This window comes from Heptranchias perlo, chromosome 21 (assembly GCF_035084215.1).
Source record: "Heptranchias perlo isolate sHepPer1 chromosome 21, sHepPer1.hap1, whole genome shotgun sequence".
NCBI lineage: Eukaryota > Metazoa > Chordata > Chondrichthyes > Hexanchiformes > Hexanchidae > Heptranchias > Heptranchias perlo.
In genome coordinates, this window is record NC_090345.1 from 40,657,355 (window position 1) to 40,679,001 (window position 21,647).

General features: G+C 42.2%; 1 protein-coding gene across 4 annotated transcripts in view; it reads left to right on the forward strand.

The window, feature by feature from the left end:
- Positions 1 to 21,647, forward strand: part of prkg1b (protein kinase cGMP-dependent 1b) — a 609,599-nt gene that overhangs the window by 582,423 nt on the left and 5,529 nt on the right. For 2 of the 4 annotated variants that reach the window (XM_068002574.1, XM_068002572.1), the window contains exons 12-18: positions 2,181 to 2,270; positions 10,940 to 10,963; positions 11,668 to 11,809; positions 12,683 to 12,846; positions 14,283 to 14,405; positions 14,639 to 14,701; positions 19,489 to 19,555. In XM_068002574.1, coding sequence (XP_067858675.1) covers positions 2,181 to 2,270; positions 10,940 to 10,963; positions 11,668 to 11,809; positions 12,683 to 12,846; positions 14,283 to 14,405; positions 14,639 to 14,701; positions 19,489 to 19,555 — 673 coding nt within the window. The remainder of the gene's footprint in view (positions 1 to 2,180; positions 2,271 to 10,939; positions 10,964 to 11,667; positions 11,810 to 12,682; positions 12,847 to 14,282; positions 14,406 to 14,638; positions 14,702 to 19,488; positions 19,556 to 21,647) is intronic. The other 2 variants (XM_068002575.1, XM_068002573.1) reach the window with 1 other exon arrangement.

A 21,647-nucleotide genomic window follows, 5' to 3' on the forward strand; every position in this document is an offset into this window, starting at 1 on the left:
TTAAGACAGAGATGAGGAGAAATATTTTCTCTCAGAGGGTCGTGAGTCTGTGGAATTCCCTTTCCCAGAGAGCGGTGGAGGCAGGGTCATTGAATATTTTTAAAGCTGAGTTAGATAGCTTCCTGATTAACAAGGGAGTCAAAGGTTATAATAGGAAGACGGGAAAGTAGGGTTGAGGTCACAATCAGATCAGCCATGATCTTATCAAATGGCAGAGCAGGCTCCAAGGGCTGAATGGCCTACCCCTGCTCTTAATTCGTATGTTTGTATGCACCTGTGTGGATTTCTCAATAGATTGGTTTGGAGATTTGTAACCATATTTTCTGCAAGTCAAACAAGCAGCAAAATGCACATGACAGATTTGTGCTTAAATATTTTTCTTTCAGAGGCAAAATCTTACTTCAAACATGTTATTAAGGTTTAGGGCAAAATTATTAGTGGGTTTATTTGTGTTGGATCTGCCTCTTACTGAATGATGCGATGTACCACTTGTGCGTCAATGCATTATGCCTCTGATTTATTAGCTATGCTACATTTGACTGTAGCAGCAGTAATAGTAAAAGTATTTTTATAACTAAGTATACTAAATTACTATCACAGACAGGACAATTCCATTGTAGTGTGATCACAGTCTGAAAGGCAATTACCCATCGTCATTGAGCCACAAAAGAAATCAACAGAGACAATAACAGTGATATGATTTACTGATATCAAGATCCTGGAACACATGGTCACTACCCAACTCTGCACCCACCTGTCCCACCATTCCATGTTCAAATTCCTTCAGTCTGGTTTCCATACAGCCAACAGCACCGAGACCCCACTGATCAAAGTCAGCAACAGCCATGATGGATTATCCAGCTTGATGCTCCTCAGCCTCTCTGTGACTTTCAATATCGTTGACTACTCCATCCTCATCCATCGCCTTGCCTTTGTGGTCCACCTGCCACTCTTACCTGTCTCGATGTAGCGAGCACATCTCCTGCATAAACTTCTTCTCCTACCCCAAAATAGTAACTTCTGGGTCCTCTCCTATTCCTTGTCTACATGCTCTCCTCAAGCAACATTATCCATAAACACAGGATTAGTTTTCATAAATGTGCTAATGACACCCAGCTGCTACACCCTTGATTTACTGTGCTGTCCAACTGTTTCTCTGACATTGTGTCACAGATGAACCAAATCTTATTCCAGTTTATCACTAAAAAAACCAAAGCCACCTGGTCAGCTTCCACCAGAAAATTTGAACCCTAGACCCCAGTTCTATCCCCCTCTTGCTCCTTGATCCAGCTGAACCTGATGATGCGCAAGCTTGTGATCTTTGACTGAGTTGAACTTTAACTTTAAATTCTATCCATCACCAAGACTGTTTATTTCCACCACTATATTATTACTCTCCTCTGATCTTCCACTTCTGAAAGTTTCATCCATGCATCCATCGCCGTAACTGTTCCAATTCTCTCCTCGCTAGCCTCCCAAACTCCATCCTACACAATCTCCAACTTGTTGAAACTCTGCTGCCTGCCACCTACACTGTACTAAGTCCCACTCACACACCAGCCCTGACCTCGTTGGGTTGTCTGGCCCCCAGTGCATTGACTTTAAAAATATTCATCTTTGTCTACAATTCACTCTAGCCAACTTCTGCAACCCCCTCCATCCCACCATCCCAGTTCACACCCACCATTCTTTCGACATTGGGCTGCTGCTCCACCACTGGTAGCAGAGCTTTCAACCATCACACCCCTGCGATCTGGAGCTGTCTTCCCCAACCCTCACCTTCAAAAGCCTTGTTGGGACACTACACTGTGTTAAAAGCACCATATAAGTTTATTGTTTGTTGTTTTGTTTATCCTTTCACTTCAGGTAGATACAGGTCGCCACTTTGACATAACCAAAAGAACATTATTTTTTTCAATTTCAAATTAGATATGTTTGCTTTTAGTAAGATTCAGTAAACTACTGGCATATTAGGTCGCCTCAATTCAATTATAAGCATCATTAAGACACAGTTGAAAAGAAGTATTGTGAATTATAATCAAATGAAAATATTCATCAGCTGAGCAAAGCCTACACAGATACACAGTCTGAACTGGGCTGAAATAATTAAAGGATGAACAAACCAAAACATTTTGTTGGCACTTTGACTCCATGCTGACGTTCTTCTCTTTTCAATACAGGCTCTATAGGACATTCAAGGACAGCAAATACTTATACATGTTAATGGAGGCCTGCCTGGGGGGAGAGCTGTGGACTATTCTCAGGGACAGGTATGGAGTGAAAGAAAATACTTTATGCATAACTTCATGTAAATCACTTTCGATGAAAAAATGTTTTTGCATTGTTCAACAAAGCTGCTTTTACAAAAGAATTTAGATTTTCAAAATTTGTGGGCAAGTTACATTTTTAAGTGTCAACCTTGGCTCAGTGGTAGCACTCGCGCCTCTGAGTCAGAAGGTCATGGGTTCAAGTCCCACTCCAGAGACTTGAGTACATGATCTAGACTGACACTTCATTGCAGTACTGAGGGAGTGCTGCACTGTCGGAGGTGCCGTCTTTCAGATGAGACGTTAAACCGAGGCCCCTTCTGTCCTCTCAGGTCGATCTAAAAGATCCCACTATTTGAAGAAGAGCAGTGTAGGTCATCCACTGCCCTTGCCAACATTTTCCCCTCAACCAAAACAGATGAACTGGTGATTTATTTCATTGGAGTTTGTGGGAGCTTGCTCTGCGCAAATTGGCTGTCGCATTACATTACAACAGTGACTACACTTCAAAAGTACTTCATTGACAGTAAAGTGCCTCGGGACATCCTGGGGTCATGTAAGTCACTATATAAATGCAAGTCTTTCTCTTTCATTCCACAGATCGGTATAGATTTTACAATGTTTTACAATAATGCAGTTCAGAGAGACAATTCATATTTACAGTAGCAAGGTACTTTTTATTTTGTGCACAGGTATGGCAAATTTTGAAAACTTCAGCAAGGGGACTTCAGTCCATTTACTTAGATCATAAATCATTCGACCAAATATTTAATAATTAACTAGTCAATCTCCCATTGCACACGATGAATCAAGACCAAGTGTAATCTTCATGTGAAATATGGTTAGGGGGTGTGGATAATTGACCAAGGGTGCAGACACAATTTAGTCCCCTTTTAAAGTTAGTCTTTAATTTTATATTCTTGTTATAAATTCTTATGTTCACATTTATCATGGAAACTGCCTATGTAAACTTGTCACACTGTAATTACACCCTCTCGCCATTGGTGGCGTTGCAACTCCTCAATCTGGGGGATGGTTGGGCACCCATGGATTATGGGATAATGGAAGAATTGAGGATGAAAAAGTACATTTTTAACAAATTAATCTCGTACTGTTACTGTAAAACATTTGTAAAACTTACTTTAATCTTCAGAGATAACCTATTATTAAAGTGTTAGTGTAAGCATCATCCTCAGCTACAATGACGCTCCATCGTGCTTTGTAATTTTAGACCGTTTCTGGAAATATGAAGGGTGAAATGGGTCTTAGGTGGTAGTGTGAAACAGCAGCCTGTTTGACACCCCGCCTGATTTTATTTTCCATTGAAGTCACTGAGAAAGAAAATTGTGTCGCCTGCAGAATTTCTAGTTAACTTCTTCTGCATTCGTTTGCGGTATCCTCAGATAAGTGATGCTGAATCTGTCTTCTGCACAGAAGGAGAGACTTTATGGACATTATGCTTCAATGTGTCTCATGGTCGGAAGAACTCCTTCCACATGACGAACACTTAAAATCACTGGGTAACCCAAAACTCATAGAAAGGACCACCTGATCCTTGTGCAATCTGGTGAGCACTCACTTCATCGTAAGATGGCTTTAATCGGAATCATTTTGATTTGAGTTCAAAAGAATTTATAACGTTGTTTCAGTGTGTGATTACATCAAAAAAGTTTGTAAATTCATAAGAAAAGGTCTAGCTGCAAGAAAAATACATCAATAAAGCTCCCTTATATTTGTCCAACTGACTTAGTTCTTGGATGAAATTTATAATTGATAAGAATTCACAATTGTTGCAGAATAAATGAATAGAGTTAGGATGTATGTATATAGGGTAAAAAATTTACTGTTGACCTTGTTTTTAAACAAATAGCTAATAACTCAGACTAACATCCCCCTCTGCTCTATAATAGATACAATTATCCATTTTTGCTCAGTTAAAGTAGCGAAGAATTATGAATGAAAAAGTGCATTTTTAACAAATTAATCTCACATAGTGTTATTGTAAAACATTTGTATCCTTATATTCTCTCGCACACACCCCCCCACCCTCACGCACCCCCACTCCGTGCGCCCCCACCCTCACGCGCCCCCACCCTCACGCACCCCCACCCTCACGCACCCCCACTCAGCACGCCCCCACCCCGCGCGCCCCCACCCTCGTGCACCAACACACACAATTGCACACTCTCACACAATTACACACACACACAATTACACACACACAATTACACACACACACAATTACACCCTCACACAGCCACACACTCTCACAATCATTTCCTCTTTCTCGCACTCTCATACACTTTTTGTCTCACACCCATACTTTGTCGTTCACACACACTCATACATGTATTGGGGTAGATTTCCCCCCCGGGGTAGACTTTTGGATGGACAGCCGATGGATCGTGCCCACCAGCTGCCCGATAGTCCCAGCAAGACGCCAGTTCCATTTTGAGGGCCTGGCCTCGTTGGCATTTGACCGGCGGGCTGCGGGTAGAAAACGAGCACCCTGAGGCAGCCCACTGGCTCCGAGGTTTTGCACATCTCCTCCCGGCCCTGCATAAATACAGTAAAACTTATCTCTGTGCTCCTCTTCAGCTGGACTGCCAGTTGATGCTGGTACGCAATTCACGCTCCATCCACTACTGTCCTAATATGGCAAATGGGCTCCTCCATACAACATAGGACCCTGATTTGCATATTAAAAGGGCCCAGCACCCAAATCAGATGGGCATTCTGGCCATCCAACGGTAGGCCCCAGGGGAAGATAGCGACGGCCATAGCGACTACGAGGAAGACATTCGCCGCCATTTTCAGGAGAGTAACCGCCCCATTTCCACTGGGCGAGAGGCCTCAAAATCCACCATTCACTCTCTCATACATATATTGTCACACACACACTCCCACAATTTGGGACACTCACACTTACACGCACACTTTCATATATATCTGAAACACGCACACTGCATCGTAGTCTCCGGTGTCTGATTCTTGTATATTCTTGGTTCTTGTTGAATGCTGACAGAAATACCGTTCCTTCATTTTTATGGGAGGGTTTAAACTAATTTGGCAGAGTGGTGGGCACCAGGAGGAGAAACAAGGCACACAGAGGAATGGGAGGGACAAGTGACGAGGAAAGAATAGTTCAGAAATAGGAGGGATTAGACTGGGGGCAAATGCGAGGCAGTCTAAGATGCGATTGGAGTGCACGTGTGAAATGCATATAGCATGATAAGTAAGGTTGGTGAGCTACAGGCTCAAGTTGCCACATGGGACTATGACGTAGTGGCAGTAACAGAGATCTGGCTCAAAGAAGGGGAGGATTGGATACTTAATATTCCTGGCTACAAGGTATTCAGGAAAGATAGGGAAGGAAAGAAAGGGGGTGGGTGGCAGTGTTGATCAAAGAAACTATTATAGCACTGGAAAGGGATGATGTAATTTTGGGGTCAAAGACAGAATTTACTTGATTGGAAGTAAGGAACAATAGAGGATCTATTACACTATTGGGCATATATTAGAGGCCACCAAATAGTGGCAAGGAGAGAGGAGAACATTTGCAGGCAAATTACAGAAAGATGCAAGAACTATAGAATAGTGATAATGGGCGACTTCAATTATCCCAATATAGACTGGGACAGAAACAGTGTAAAGGGCGAAGAGGGGGAGGAATTCCTGAAATACGTTCAAGAGAACTTTCTGGAACAGTGTGTTTCCAGCCCAACCAGGAAGGATCTAGTTCTGGGGAATGAAGTGGGACAAGTGGAGCATGTTTCAGTGGGGGAGCATTTGAGGAACAGTGATCATAATATCATTAGATTTAGAATAGTTCTGGAAAAGGACAAGGTACAATCAAATGTGAACATGCTTAACTGGAGGAGGGCAAATTTCAGTGAGTTAAAAAGGGATCTTGCCCAGGTGAATTGGAATCAAAAATTGGTAGTTAAAACAGTAATTGAACAATTGGAGGCTTTCAAGGAGGAGATGGTTCGGGTACAGAGTAGACACGTCCCTAAGAGGGGGAATGGAAGGGCATCCAAAGCTAGAGCTCCCTGGATGACTAAAGATATAGAGATTTAAATGAAACAGAAAAAGGAGGCTTATGACGATTGTAAGGTTCATAATACAGTAGAGAACCAAGCTGAATACAGAAAGTACAGAGAAGATCTAAAAAAGGGAATATGAGAGGCAAAGAGAAAGTTCGAGAATTAGTGGCTAACATAAAAGGGAACCCAAAGTCTTTTATAAACATGTAAATAGTAAAAGGGTAGTCAAAGGAAGCGTGGGACCGATTAGGGACAAAAAAAGAGATCTTCTTGTGGAGGCAGAGGGCATGGCTGAGGTACTAAATGAATACTTCGCATCAGTCTTCACTGGAGAAGAGAATGCTGCCATTGTAGTAGTAAATGAAGAGATAGGAGTAATATTGGATAGGATAAAAATAGATAAAGAGGAGGTACTTAAAAGATTGCCAGCACTCAAAGTAGAAAAGTCACCCGATCCAGATGGGATGCATCCTAGGTTATTGAGGGTCGTAGGGGTGGAAATTGCGGAGGGTCTGGCCACAATCTTCCAATCTTCCTTAGATATCGGTATGGTTCCGGAGGACTAGAGGATTGCAAATTTTACAGCCCTGTTCAAAAAAAGTGGAGAGGGATAAACCCAACAATTACAGGCCAGTCAGCCTAATGTCGGTGGTGGGGAAACTTTTAGAGACAATAATCCGGGACTAAATTAATTGGCACTTAGAAAAGTTTGGGCTAATAAATGAAAGTCAGCACGGATTTGTTAAAGGAAAATCGTGTTTGACCAACTTGATTGAGTTCTTTAATGAAGTAGCGGAGAGGGTTGATGAGGATGGTTTTGTTGATGTTGTGTATATGGACTTTCAAAAGGCATTTGATAAAGTACCAAGTAATAGACTAAATTGGCTAGGGGACAGAAAGCAGAGAGTAGTGGTGAATGATTGTTTTTCAGACTAGAGGGCAGTATACAGTGGTGTTCCCCGGGGTCAGTATTAGGACCACTGCTCTTTTTGATATATATTAATGACCTGGACTTGGGAATACAGGATATAATTTCAAAGTTTGCAGATGACACGAAACTCAGAAATGTAGTAAATAATGTGGAGGATAGTAACAGATTTCAAGAGGACATAGACAGACTGGTAAAATGGGCAGACAAATGGCAGATGAAATTTAACGCAGAGAAGTATGAAGTGATGCGTTTTGATAAGAAGAATGAGGAGAAGCAATATAAACTAAATGGTACCATTTTAAAGGGGGTGCAGGAACAGAGAGACCTGGAGGTGCACATATACAAATCTTTGAAGGTGGCAGGACAGGCTGAGAAGGCTGTTAAAAAAACATATGGGATCCTGGGCTTCATTAATAGAGTCATAGAGTACAAATTCAAGGAAGTTATGCTAAACCTTTATAAAACATTGGTTAGGCCCCAGCTGGAGTATTGTGTTCAATTCTGGGCACCGCACTTTAGGAAGGATGTCAAGGCCTTAGAGAGGGTGCAGAAGAGATTTACGAGAATGGTACCAAGTATGAGGGACATCAGTTATGTGAAGAGACTGGAGAATCTGGGATTGTTCTTCTTAGAACGGAGAAGGTTAAGGGGAGATTTGATAGAGGTGTTCAAAATTATGAATGGTTTTGACAGAGTAAATATGGAGAAACTGTTTCCAGTGGCAGAAGGGTCGGTAACCAGAGGACACAGATTTAAAGTGATCGGCAAAAGAGCCAGAGGTGACAGGAGGAAGCAATTTTTTACGCAGCGAGTTGTATTGATCTGGAATACGCTGCCTGAAAGGGTGGTGGAAGCAGATTCAATAGTAACTTTCAAAAGGGAGTTGGATAAATGCTTGAAGGGAAAAATTTACAGGGCTTTGGGAAAGAGCAGGGGAATGGGACTAAATGGATAGCTAATGTTTCAAAGAGCCAGCACAGGCACGATGGGCCGAATTGCCTCCTTCTGTGCTGCACCTACGATGTACCTACTATGAAAATCTAAGTGATAAGAAATTGAAAAGTTATGGCTGTCACAGTGCATGCTGTATCAATAGTAAAATACAAGAAGTCCTTCTATTTATTTTTAGAGTAACCTACCCATCAAATTTGTTTACCTTACATTTGTATTTAGTGGGAATTTACAATTACCTTGTCCTGTGGCGCCACCTGCTGTTATAGATATCTTTTGCACGAAATGCAGTTTACTTAGAATAATGATGAGATTGCAGGTTAACTCACATCCAATACATTAATAAGCAGTATAATGTGAATCTCATTAATATCCATTCATTATTCATCTACCAAATGTTCAGACTACTGCTAAAGTCTGGTACAAAGTGCAAAAAAGAAATGGCGATTTGTTTAAATCCTTCTCACTGAATGGAAAGTACCAGGTTCAATATAACATCTTATTTTAGGTTTTGAATGCATTTTCGATTTAATGTTTCAACATTGGATTTCTGATTGTAAATTGAGCCCGAGAGTCATAAACAGTTTGGATTGTTTTAACAATGTAAAGTGGGAGTTCTCCCTATGAAGGCTGAGCTAGATGGGCCGGAAGGCCTCTCTTGTCTTTGTGATAATGCCCATTAACTGTCAGATAATGTAGGTGAGCCATTTAAAATAGGTAATTTAGTGATTCTGATGCTGGGAGAGTGTATTCCGTGCCAATACATAGGTGTGCACTGACCTCGATATGTGAGCAGACTCAAATTATTCCTTAGAGCCTTTCAGCTATTAAAGCCTTAAACCATTCAGTTATTAAACTGAAATCTCTCTATTTCCATAAAGTTTGCCCTGGACATGAACATAAATGGCACATGGGTAAAAGGACCAATTGAAACAGTTGCATTGTGCCAATAGAGAGAGGAAACTATCAGCTTAGTCGAAGCTGGAACTGAGCATTTGTTCCACAAGGCAGTGATTTAACCCATCAGCCCATTCAGTGCCTGCTTTGAGATATGTTAAATGCAATGGTATTTTGAACAGTGAAAATTCTAGAGGAGTTTTAGCAGTCTTGGGAGTGATAGCACGCACAGGCTATTTACGTGATTCTGTAATGTTTGGATTATTTCTTTGTTGGCTATGTATCTAAATTGTAAACTGTAAAAGTCCTGTGTGGAGTGAATTATTTGCCACACCTTTGATCTAGTCCCCCAGAACTTTGAGAAACATCTATGCAGGAGGGAAAGGCAGAGCTAATTGAAGTTGCATGGCTCGTGACAAATGAATTCTTCAGCGCACTTTGTCAGACTGCAGCCCAGTATTTTATCAAAGAAATATTAGCACATTTGCAAATCTTTTTCGAAAAGATTTTTTTGAAAAATTTGCAACGCATCAAATTAGCTAGAGAAAAAAAAAAGATAATCCCAAGGATTCAAATTTTAAAGTACGCCAACATATAGGGGTACAGTAGTGTATTAGTTATGTTACTGGGCTAATACTCCAGAGGCCTGGACTAATAATCTAGAGAACATGAGTTTAAATCCCACCATGGTAATTTGAGAATTTAAATTCAGTTTTAAAAAATCGGGAAAAACCCAATATCTGTAAAAGTGACCATGAAGCTATTGGATTGTCATAAAAACCCAACTGTCCTTTAGGGAAGGAAACCTGCTGTCCTTACCCAGTCTGTCCTAAATGTGGCTCTCAACTGCTCTGTGAAGTGGCCATTTGGTTGTATCAAGGGCAACTAGGGATGGGCAATAAACGCCAACCTTGCCAGCGAAACCCACATCCCGTGAATGAATAGAAAAAAGTTTGTATTGACATCCACATGTCTGATTTAAGTAGCCTGATGGTCATCCGATGCAAGCCACTATCTTTTTAAAAATTATTGAGCAGAGACCCATGGAAAGAGCCTTTGACTTAGTGGTTGACATCCAGTGGGATTCTTGCACCTGGTGGGTGTGGGTGGGGACGCCCATCATACGGGTTGTGTGAGCCCATAAAACATTCCTGCTAAATGGGACTAACTATCAGCATCTATAAAGATGGTTACGGCCATGGAAGGAGCGTTCATGTCGCGGCCTGTCAGACTGTTAATCAGCCTGTGAATCCTTCCCTTAGAGAATAGGGCAAAGTAGTGGGAAGAGTGTGAAGATATGAAAACAACAACTATAAGGCCCAATTTAAAGTGTATTGGCACCAGCAGTGTTTCATTCTGGGTTGCGCCTACTTGCCCCATACAAATGAGATGCCCTCCCATTGACCCTGCAAACTCCGCCGAGGGCTTGTTTTGGAGGGCAACCATTGGAATTTTGGGGTCGGGTATGATTTTTTTTTTAGTTTTGCCAAAATGAGCTTCTTACCCACAAAAAAGCAAAGACCTGAAAGTTGAAGTGCCTGAAACACAATGAGGGTAATTTTCACCTTCACCACCTGGACAGTAACTTGGCAGAGTGAATCACCCGTCCATTGTAGAACCCGCCTGTGATCTGCTCTCCAGAAATTAGCGCCCAGGTGATGAAGTTGAAAATTGCCTCCAATACTTCCAACTCTCAGATTTTTTAGAAAAGAGAAGCCAATAGCATGTACAGCCCAAAAACCCATCAAAACATTCGTAACAGACCGCTGTCCTTCAAGGGACAGGTGTCCAGTGGTATTGTGGCATCCTTTTTTCTTGAATAATATTTTATTGACCTTTTTCCGTAGATACAGAGAAGACAATATTAAAAGGTATGTGACACCCCTTTGTATTTAAGATAACTAAACTACACCATACAAATTGGAATGTGCAAACAGGCCATCCAGCTTGCCTCATCCATGAAAGGGCCCCACTCAGTCCATTTTCATTGTGCTAGGTGCGTTAGTCCATTGCATGGGATAACAACTCTGTGTATGTCATTTACGCCTCAAACCACTTCTCGGCTGTGGTTTCTTCAGTTTATCGTCATGTCCTCTGGTTCAGGATCAACAAACTCCTAAAATTCACCCCACCGTGACTTCCATCATCTGGAAATTACTGTGTGCAATGTCCTTGTGCAAACGTTTAACACAGGATCCGCTTTCCGTTATTTTCACAGGGGAGCTACCTCATTTTAAACAAATTGTTTAAGATTGTAGAGGGCTGAATTTGATACGATCGCATTAAATCTCCTTACAATAACATTGCCCACAGCGACACCCAGGATTAAAACCCTTCAGCCATTCCCCTGTGATGCCGAGCAGCTAACCTCATTGTCTGCATTCTAATAATATTTGCTTACAGAGCGTGCACGCATTACATCAAGGTGGAGTCCAATATATAGCACCATTGCCTGGCGCCAGCTGCATCTCATGCCAACCTGAGCCATAGGAATACTACAGCAGGTCTAGTGTCGTATGTTGTGTGGCCCAATTCCACTGGCGTAATGCCTGCCTGTTGGGTATTTTTCTTGCAGAGGTTCATTCGACGATGCTACCACTCGTTTTTACACGGCCTGTGTGGTGGAAGCCTTTGCCTATTTGCATTCCAAAGGAATTATTTACAGGGACCTCAAGCCAGAGAACCTAATCCTTGATCATCGGGGTTATGCTAAACTGGTGAGTATCGGAAGGCTGTGGTTTATAGAAAGATATACTCTCTTATTAATCCTTACAATGCCACAGGGGTGTAGGAAATTCTCCACTCCCTTGGCTGGCTTTTTAAGCTTTCAGCTCATAGACTGCGGTACTAAATCAAATACTACACGGAATTCACAAGTGGCTTTATACTGTTATATTACCCACAACTAGATAAACAATTAGAAAATAAACTGTTCAATTCTGCTAGCCCTTCCTTCTCTGTCCATCATTCTCTATTTTTATTATTTTAGCTTTGCTTTCATTGTTTCTCTACATGATCCATCCCACCGATCTATTTGTTAACCTTAAAGTTTTAATCTCTTTATTTCCCTGCTTTCCTCTGCCTGACTGTCCAACTTGAATGTGAGAGCCACATTACAAAAGATTGGATTTTATTGACTGACACTGGCTCCAAAGGCCAATTTTCCTGGGAAATTGAGGCCTAATAGTCTAAATATTGTCAAGGTCATGTAGCTCCACTCCTATAAATGTTTTCTCCCCTCGTTTAGATTCCCAACACCATTTCCCCAAAGAAGAGAAAAGGCCTCAGGCCACCTGTTTGCAGGCTTCTGCTCATGTTGCCCATCAGCTGAACATTGGCACAATGGTTGTGCACAAAACCCATATTAACTTCCCTCCCTGGCAGGAAGGAAATCACTATCAGGAACTTGCCGTAAGGAAATCTGCAGCCATGAACTCCACCCATTCATATTATCACCCTGTAAATGAAGGGTGAGCCTGATCTCTAAATAGCCTAACATTAAGCAATGTTTGTATTGGCCACTCAAGTGTGATATGCTGCAGAAGGACTCAGCAAAGTCACGGATTAAATTTACTTGTCTGTGTGATTAGGTGGACTTTGGATTTGCCAAGAAAATAGGATTTGGAAAGAAAACGTGGACATTCTGTGGGACTCCAGAATATGTGGCTCCAGAAATCATCTTGAATAAAGGCCATGACATATCAGCAGATTACTGGTCACTGGGAATCCTTATGTATGAACTCCTAATTGGCAGGTGAGGACACCTAGAACAGAACTACAGTTTAACCCCAAAATCTAAATTGATTAAAAATAAGTGATGCAGGATTAAAGTGCAGTGGGAAAGGAACTGTGTGTATGCAGTGATGTAGCCTACATTGTATATGGCTAACTCAGTCTGCTCATCCACCATTAACATATTACAAGTCTTGTGCACAGCACACACTTCCGGTCACATTTCTCTGACTTACTGTGACCATTTTATCCCTCCAGATCCACACTGTCTATTTTCCCAAACTGAGGGGAGGCTGCAAACTGTGCTGTACGCAAACAACTCCAAACAAGCAATTAGTCCCCTTCTAAACCACTAGGAAATGCAGAATACCCTCCCCTTCTCTTGACACATCACCTCAGGGAGCCCCGAGTTCAAATGTCAGCGGAAACTGGATTCAAATGAATTCAACCTGCTGTTTTCCCAATGGTCATAAACAGGGAAATATGACTGTTACAAAAGCAGTCTCGATTATCCTACAAATATTGACAGAAAACTATCAGCTGGCTCAGCTGGTAGCATGCTCGCCTCTGAGTCAGAAAGTTGTGGGTTCAAGTCCCACTCTAGGGCTTCAGCACATTATCCATTCTGACATTTCAGTTTGGTACTGAGGGAGTTCTGCGTCTTTCAGATGTGATATTAAACCAAGGCCCCATCTGCCTGCTCAGGTGGATGTAAAAGATTCGATGGCACTACCCAAAGAAGCGCAGGGGAGATGTCCCAACCAATGTTCATCCCTCAACCAACACCTAAGACAGATTATCTGGTCATTTATCTCGTTGCTGTTTGTGGGATCTTGCTGTGTGCAAATTCACTGCCGCGCTTCCTACATTAAAACAGTGACTACACTTCAAAAGTACTTCATTGACTGTAAAGCACTTTGGGACATTCTGAAGTCGTGAAAGGTGCTATATAAATGCAAGTTCTTTCTTTAAAAGATCCCATGGCACTCTTCAAAGAAGAACATGGGAGTTCTCCTATTGTCCTGGCCAATATTCATCCCTCAACCAACATGATTAAACAAAACAGATTAATTGGTTATTCAGCTCATTTGCTGTTTATGGGACCTTTTTGTGTGCAAATCGGCTGCTGCATTTGGCCACAAAACAATAGTGACTAATCAGAAAAAATAATTTGTTAGCTGTGAAATAATTTGGGAGACCCAGAGGATGTGAAGTGTTTTGTATAATTGCAAGTTTTTCCTTATGGGCAAAGTGAAAGATTTTTATTCTTTCATGGCCAGAAATAGGCATCATGTAGAGGAAAACCAAAAGTAAAGATGGAAAGAAGTATAGTATTCATTTAACAGTGCAGCTAAAAGGCCAGGCCAACCTGTATTTATTATTTGGAGAAAGATCTTAGTTTTCGAGTTAATATGGAACTGTTTCTAATTCTGTGTTGCCTCTTCCTTTTTTATAAAGCCCACCTTTCTCAGGTCCCGATCCCATGAAAACGTACAACATCATACTTCGTGGGATTGACATGATTGAATTTCCAAAGAAGATTACCAAAAATGCTGCTAACCTCATCAAGAAACTATGCAGGTGAGTTTCTGCCAGTACCGGTTGTAGTGATAATATAGAAAACCCAGCCAGCTAAACGGTCAGAGTCGTAAATCTATTTGACCGATTGCCTATCTTGTGTTTAGAAGGGAGGTCCTGCCTCTTGTTACTTTAATTTGTTTAAGGGTCTAAGTCAAAACATGGCCAAAAAGAAAGTCAAAAAGTAATAAAGAGGAATCCAATCATTCAAAAAGGCTTCTCTGCTTTCTTAACAGGGACAATCCATCAGAAAGACTTGGGAACTTGAAAAATGGAGTTAAAGACATTCAAAAGCACAAGTGAGTCTTTCCTTTATGGATTTCTTTGTACAATATTGTGTTAGACTTAAAGCAGTATTGCTAGGGACCTACTTAACTATTTAATACTATTGTAACACCATCAAAGAGACTCCTTTTTTGTTTTAAACATGTGGGAGTATGCATCAGAGCTGGTGCACACACTAGGTGTACATTATGAAGTAGTAATTTTGTGTGTTCACAGTAGTGAGTGGATCGTTCACTTTTATCTTCTCTCCAGAAATTGCTATTCTGTATAAGCAGTTGTTGAACACAGCACCCAGACTCAGTGTTAATGGTTTTCTTTCTTGTTCAGCAGCAACTAATAAGGTTTAATTAAAATGAAAACGTGCACATTGAGCTATTGATGCTCAATAAAAGCTGGCAACCAGACCAGGGAGGGAGATGGCAGAGGTCCAACAGCGAACAAGAGGTATTGGGGCCAATTTTCGTCTTGTGCAAGAGGAGCAGTAATGAGACAAAAATTGGAAAAAAGTCCCGCTGATTTATTGCTGGAGATCCGCCTGTTTCGATTTGTGGGCAGACCTCAATTTAGGCAGAAACAGGAGAGGGCCTCATAAATGTCTGTAAATAGGGTTAAATGACAAAATGAAAACCCTGATGCCATTTTTATCTCTACCCACACTGCAACCACCAGTTCCACAACTCGCCCTTGGGCGGTACAAGTTGGGAGGTGGTCATTTCCAATGGTATTTAAAGGGATCCTCACATTCTCTCAGCTGAAAAGCTGAAAAGTTTTGGAAGACGTTTTGCTTGAGACGAGCACATGCCCGAAATGAGAGGCCCGAGGATACTGGGCCTCATTAACAAACTCGCCGCTAGTCGGGTCACCACAGGCAGCTCCCTCGAGCGAAGACATCGATGTCAGGCTGACTGCCTTGCCAGCAGCAGCCCTCAGGTAAGTCCCGGGAAGGAGGATTGGAGGGAGCTACAAAACGCTTTTTAAAAAAAAGGATCCCATTAATTTAGCAGTGAGACCAACCCCTGCGCAGATTGGGTGCAGGCCGTCCCACTGCCAAATTAATATGCTTTTACACCCGAATAACGGGCGCACGGCATTCCAATTCCTACCCCACAGTGTTGTGTCACCTCCTGCAACAAGACCTGCAACCAACTATCACAGCTGGCACTGCATTGTCTGTTGCAGTGAAGGTCACTGCAGCCCAGAGCTTCTTTGTCTCTGGCTACTTCCAAGCTGCACCATGGAGAAATCAGTAACGTCAGTCAGTCTGCAGTTCCAAGCTCACATTCAACAGGTGACTGATGCCATGTCCGCTCGAGCAAACACCTTCATCACTTTCACCATGGACAGCTGGAAGGAGCAAGTTTGGGCTCTGAGGTTCTCACGGATTGCAGGATTCCCCCAAGTCCAAGGCCTCATTGACTCCATCCATCAGATGAGCCCACTGTCTTCATGAATCGCAAGAGCCTCCACTCCATTAATGTGCAACTGATGTGTGATTATCAGCAGTGCATCTTCAGGTCTGTACTTGCTTTCCTAGGAGTTGCCATGATGCTTTTATATTGCACTAATCCTTCATTTCCACCTCCGCCCACCTCCCCACCCCCCCACTCTTACCCCTGCACAGCAAGTGAGAGGCTGGCTGCTTAGATGCAAGGTCTTTCCCCTGCCCACTTTGCTCATGATTCCTCTCAGGAACCCACACTTCGTGGCTGAAGAGTCAGATGCATGGGTCAACTGGAGCCCTCATTGAGCAGACCTTGCAGTCCTGAAGCAATGATTCTTCTGCCTGGACAGGTCTGGTGGCTTCCTGTGATGTAGTTCACAAAGAGTGTCCCATATGATAGAGGTTTGCCAAATGCTGTGTAACTTTACTCTGCTGCTGGGACAACACATGGAGCCACAATTGGACGGAGACCTTCAGCATGATGAGGGAGATGACCCTGATCATATAGAGGATGGTGAGGAGCAAGAGAGCTCCAAAAGCAGCAACATGGAGATGGCAATGCACAGAGTGATACTCTCCCCTCTCAAGGTGCGCCCATACTGTCATAAGCGCCTGACAGAATTATTGCAGTGAGGTGATCGTGCCTTGACCCTGAATACTGGGAAGGCAAAGCTAGCTAATCACTCACCAAATTACAATAAATACGGATGATACTGGCTAATAAAGCCATTTTGATGAGGAGCTGCAAAGCCTTCTGCAAGGACTCAGTGAGAAAAGGCATACGTTGAGAGGACTGAGGTCTTGTCCCCGCCACTCCAAAAAAGTACGTTCTGCACGAGGCGTAGGAGGAGTTGGCTCAGTTGCTCTCTCAGTTTCTGTTGATCCCTCCTCTGGCTGTTGAATGACTCGTCACCTCTGTTCTGTAGTTACATTTGGCTCAGATTGAGAATTTGCTGCTTGTGGAGTCATAGGTTCAAAGCAGTGCTCTACCTCAACAAAATGAGTACATTAAATCGCTGTGCCACCCAATACTGAAGCTTTAGCCTGGTGATGGCTGTGGGTTATTGAAAGTTATTGGGAGTGATCTCCCGGGCTGTTTTACTCACAAAATTCCTGCCTTCAATCTGTGGGTTAAAATATGGGACAGCCAACAAGAAGGGAGCAGCAATAGATCCTCTAATGTAGCTGTGAGCTGCAGTTAGGAGCCGCCTGTGCTGGCCGTCCCAGATAATGCGAGGTCAGCTCATTTCCATAAATTACTGGCATCCCCAGCACATCTCTCATGACGTGCCAGGCATTTTCACAGCAGATACTGGGCATAGGGAGGTGCTGCGCCACTGGGGGCACTGATGACAGGGGTGCCCGGGTGAACAAAGGACATAGGTGGCCACGTTTATTTTTAATTTAAAGGCAGCTTCCCCTTCAGGACCTGTGCCAAATGGGCACTTTACTGGATGGAGTGCTGCTCAAGCACCCAGCTGCATTACAGGGCAGATGCCTAATTTAAATGAAAATCAGGGGCCAAATGAGACTAATGCACAGCCTGTGCACTGACTCCCAATCCCCTTTTGCACTCGCCACCCACACTGGGGCATACTGTAGGCCTCAGCCATCTGCATCCACCACTATATTATCAGGCCCTTTAAGAAAAATCTGATGTTTTATATTCTTATCTTTATCTATTATTTAACGTAATAAAAAATGAACGTATCAAATGCATTTCCTGACAATCGCACTTTGTGTCATACTTTCTGTCACCCTTAATTATAGGCAAATCTATTTCTCATCAGAAAATTTCTTGCAGCTGATTGGCACATACGGCACATGTGCAAATTTCTTAATTGTCAGAAAACACCAATCCCCAAGTCTTTCCCCAGTGCCCCAGGTACAGAGTCTCGGACGTTCCCAACTTCTGCTGCTGTCACATAAAATATTGGCAAATACATTTTACCATTTCATTCACTTTATGCAATTTAATTGCCTGATACTCATTATCAGGAGACAAAACCTGTCTAATTACCCCTTCCACTGTTTCTTCCTGAACTGTTTTCTTTCTATGCCACAATATGCATCGTTACCAGACAAACCATTTTATCACACGGAATAAATACATTGGGTCATAATTTGCTGTGGCAGAGCATCTAATGGCGTCTGCCGTTAGTTAGACTTGGTCCTTGCACAGTTAGGTTACTAAATTTTTGCGTGGCAAATTGCTGAAAGTGCGAGCTGATAACGTTACAGTGAACAGAAACAGGGCATCTGGGACCAGAGTGAACAAGGCAAGCAACTGTGTATCTCCTTAACCAATCAGCTTGAAAGATTGTGAAATTAACAGCGCAAGGACCGAGAAGGAAGTGTAAATTAGAGTGGGTGAATTCAATTCAAATCAGGTACAGAAAGAGAAATAAAGAGAGGGAAAGAAAGATTGGATTAAGAGATAGAGAAAAAAGACAGAAAGAAAAAGTAAAAAAAAATCTTAATTTAAAATTTTACACTTTTAAAATCTCCAACAACAATTAAAACCTGAAGGAATGAGGCTCCACAATTGTAATAGTTAATTTTCAGTGTCGGAGAGGTTGAATGGCAGTAATTAACGTCGTTAAAAGGGTACATAAACTGAAATGGACAAGACATAACTTTCTCTGGCGAGTTTATTTTGTGTACCGTGCAAATACAGCAACTTCATGCCATTCAATGTGCATTTCAGTGCTGTTTTCGAGTGCCGCATCTCGGACAGCAACTTTTGGATTTCCACCTTTAACTGCTTATCTGCCTCTTGCCTGAAGTTGCTTTAGCATTTGTACATAAATAACGATGAGCGCCATTAACCTCACCGTTATTTTGGCCCATTGAACTTTATGTATTTTGAAAGGGTAAAATTGGGAAATAAATTCAGTTTTTAGGACAGTCAAAGAATTTCCATTCCAGTCTACTCGTGTGCAATGCCATGGGAGATCCACTAATTTGAGTATGTGTGTGTGAGATAGAGCAAGTGGATTATATATAATAATATTGAACAATTGAAAGTAATAGAGTTGTCACCTTTGCTCATCATAGACATGACACAAAGTAGTATTAGTCTGCTCCGAAGCTGGAGGATGGACTTGAGTTCTTGAAAAAACTCGTAGCTTGAGTTGCGTCACTTTAAATCGGAGTGAAAATTAACCTGGAGTACAAAGATGACTATTTCTGGACCCCAAAAGCAGTTTGAGCTCTCAAAGGGCCAGAGACGACACGGATAGCGTTGCTGACTTGCAGTGTAGCTGCCTTAGAAGTTCTTAGTACGGTTGCTGATTGTAAAATGGAAAATACTTCATTTTTAGAAATGTACAAAAAAGGACATTTGCTTTTTTTTCCCAGGTGGTTTGAAGGTTTTAACTGGGAAGGATTAAGGAAAGGCACTTTAACACCTCCAATCGTACCTAGTGTAAGTGCACAACCAATGTCGTCTTGCAGAATTGTTCACCATACCTGTGGTACCTCTAAATGCTACTTTTAAGCATTTTATTAAATGGAATCTCGCAGAGTTCTAAACTGTTTGTTGGACAGTAATAGCTACCGTGGCATGGTTATAAGGGAGTTTCTAAATGAGGGGTTCAGGTGTAACCACAAACCACGGAAGCAAAGGCCAAGCTGGAGTACTGTGTGCAGTTCTGGTCGCCACACTACAGGAAGGATGTGATCGCTTTGGAGAGGGTGCAGAGGAGATTCACCAGGATGTTACCAGGGCTGGAGCGCTTCAGCTATGAAGAGAGACTGGGAAGATTGGGTTTGTTTTCCTTGGAGCAGAGGAGGCTGAGGGGGGACATGATTGAGGTGTACAAAATTATGAGGGGCACAGATAGGATGGATACTAAGGAGCTTTTTCCCTTCGTTGAGGGTTCTATAACAAGGGGACATAGATTCAAGGTAAAAGGCGGGAGGTTTAGAGGGGATTTGAGAAAGAACTTTTTCACCCAGAGGGTGGTTGGAGTCTGGAACTCACTGCCTGAAAGGGTTGTGGAGGCAGGAACCCTCACAACATTCAAGAAGCATTTGGATGAGCACTTGAAATGCCATAGCATACAAGGCTACGGACCAAATGCTGGAATATGGGATTAGAGTAGACAGGGCTGATGGCCGGCGCGGACACGATGGGCCGAAGGGCCTCTATCCGTGCTGTATGACTCTATGACTCTATGACTCTAAGAGATTTAACCCCAGGGTTAGGATCACTCTCTTTAAATCACTCCATCGTATCGGTTTTATTTTATTAAAAAAGCTTAAGGGATTTTTCTCTATTTTCATGTTGATTAACAAGTGCACAAAATTGATGATTGCGATGTCATTTCTGAGTTTACTGAGAAGTAATCTGAAGTTGATTACTACAACATTCCATAGCTAGTATATATTTTAATCTATACTAATCATACTTAAGGCCTTCCCTGCATTTTAAAGGTCTCCTAAGCTCACTAGCATTTTTATTGTAAACAATTTTACAACACCAAGTTATAGTCCAGCAATTTTATTTTAAATTCACAAGCTTTCGGAGGCTTCCTCCTTCCTCAGGTAAATGTTTACCTGAGGAAGGAGGAAGCCTCCGAAAGCTTGTGAATTTAAAATAAAATTGCTGGACTATAACTTGGTGTTGTAAAATTGTTTACAATTGTCAACCCCAGTCCATCACCGGCATCTCCACATCATGACTAGCATTTTTATAGCCAAGTTCTTAGCTTTCCTCGTAGTGTCAGTATGGCCGGTCGTACTCTCACCTCTGAGTTAGATGGCCATGCGTTCAAGCCCCACTCCAGAACATAAACACACAATTTAGACTGACACTTCAGTGCTGAGCATATTTAGAGCTGCTGTCCTTAGGTTGACATGTTAAACTGATGCCCCTTCTGACAGTTCAGTTGCATGGCACTATTTGAAGAGTAGTGAAGAGTGGTCTCTGTGATCTGTCCAAACATTCTTCCCTCAACCAAAAAAAATGATTAACTGCTCATTCAACGCATTTGCTGTTTGTGGGAACTTGGCTGCTGTATTTATCCATACAACAACTATAATTAATTGGATGTGAAGCGATTTGTGATACTCTAAGAGATAATGATAAGGTGTTCTGCAAATCCAAGTTTGTTCTTTCTCCCATTGTAGTTATTGTATTTAGAATCAAACCCTGCCGACAAAGAAAACAAAAAATAAAAACAAACCTTTACTTCAACTTGTACTTGGACATCTCGCATGCAGAATCATATTTTATTCTTTTGTTATACCTTGCTGCATCTATTAAAAAGTATAAGAGTCAAACCCCAGCTGGCTGCCCCGTTTTCTTGGAAGCAGGGAGTGATTGTGATGCACAGCAGGTCCACAGTCCTCTGGGGGAGGGGAGAGGGGTTGATGTCCCAAGTGGAGACCCTTCAGCAGAAGGCAGTTCTCATTGGGGGTCGGCACCTGGGGGCGTTGGCCACATTTCTGGAGCTGGCGGAACCACGATGTATTTTGATTTTATTTTGGGTTTCCTGTCCTTTTTTCCCCCTGCC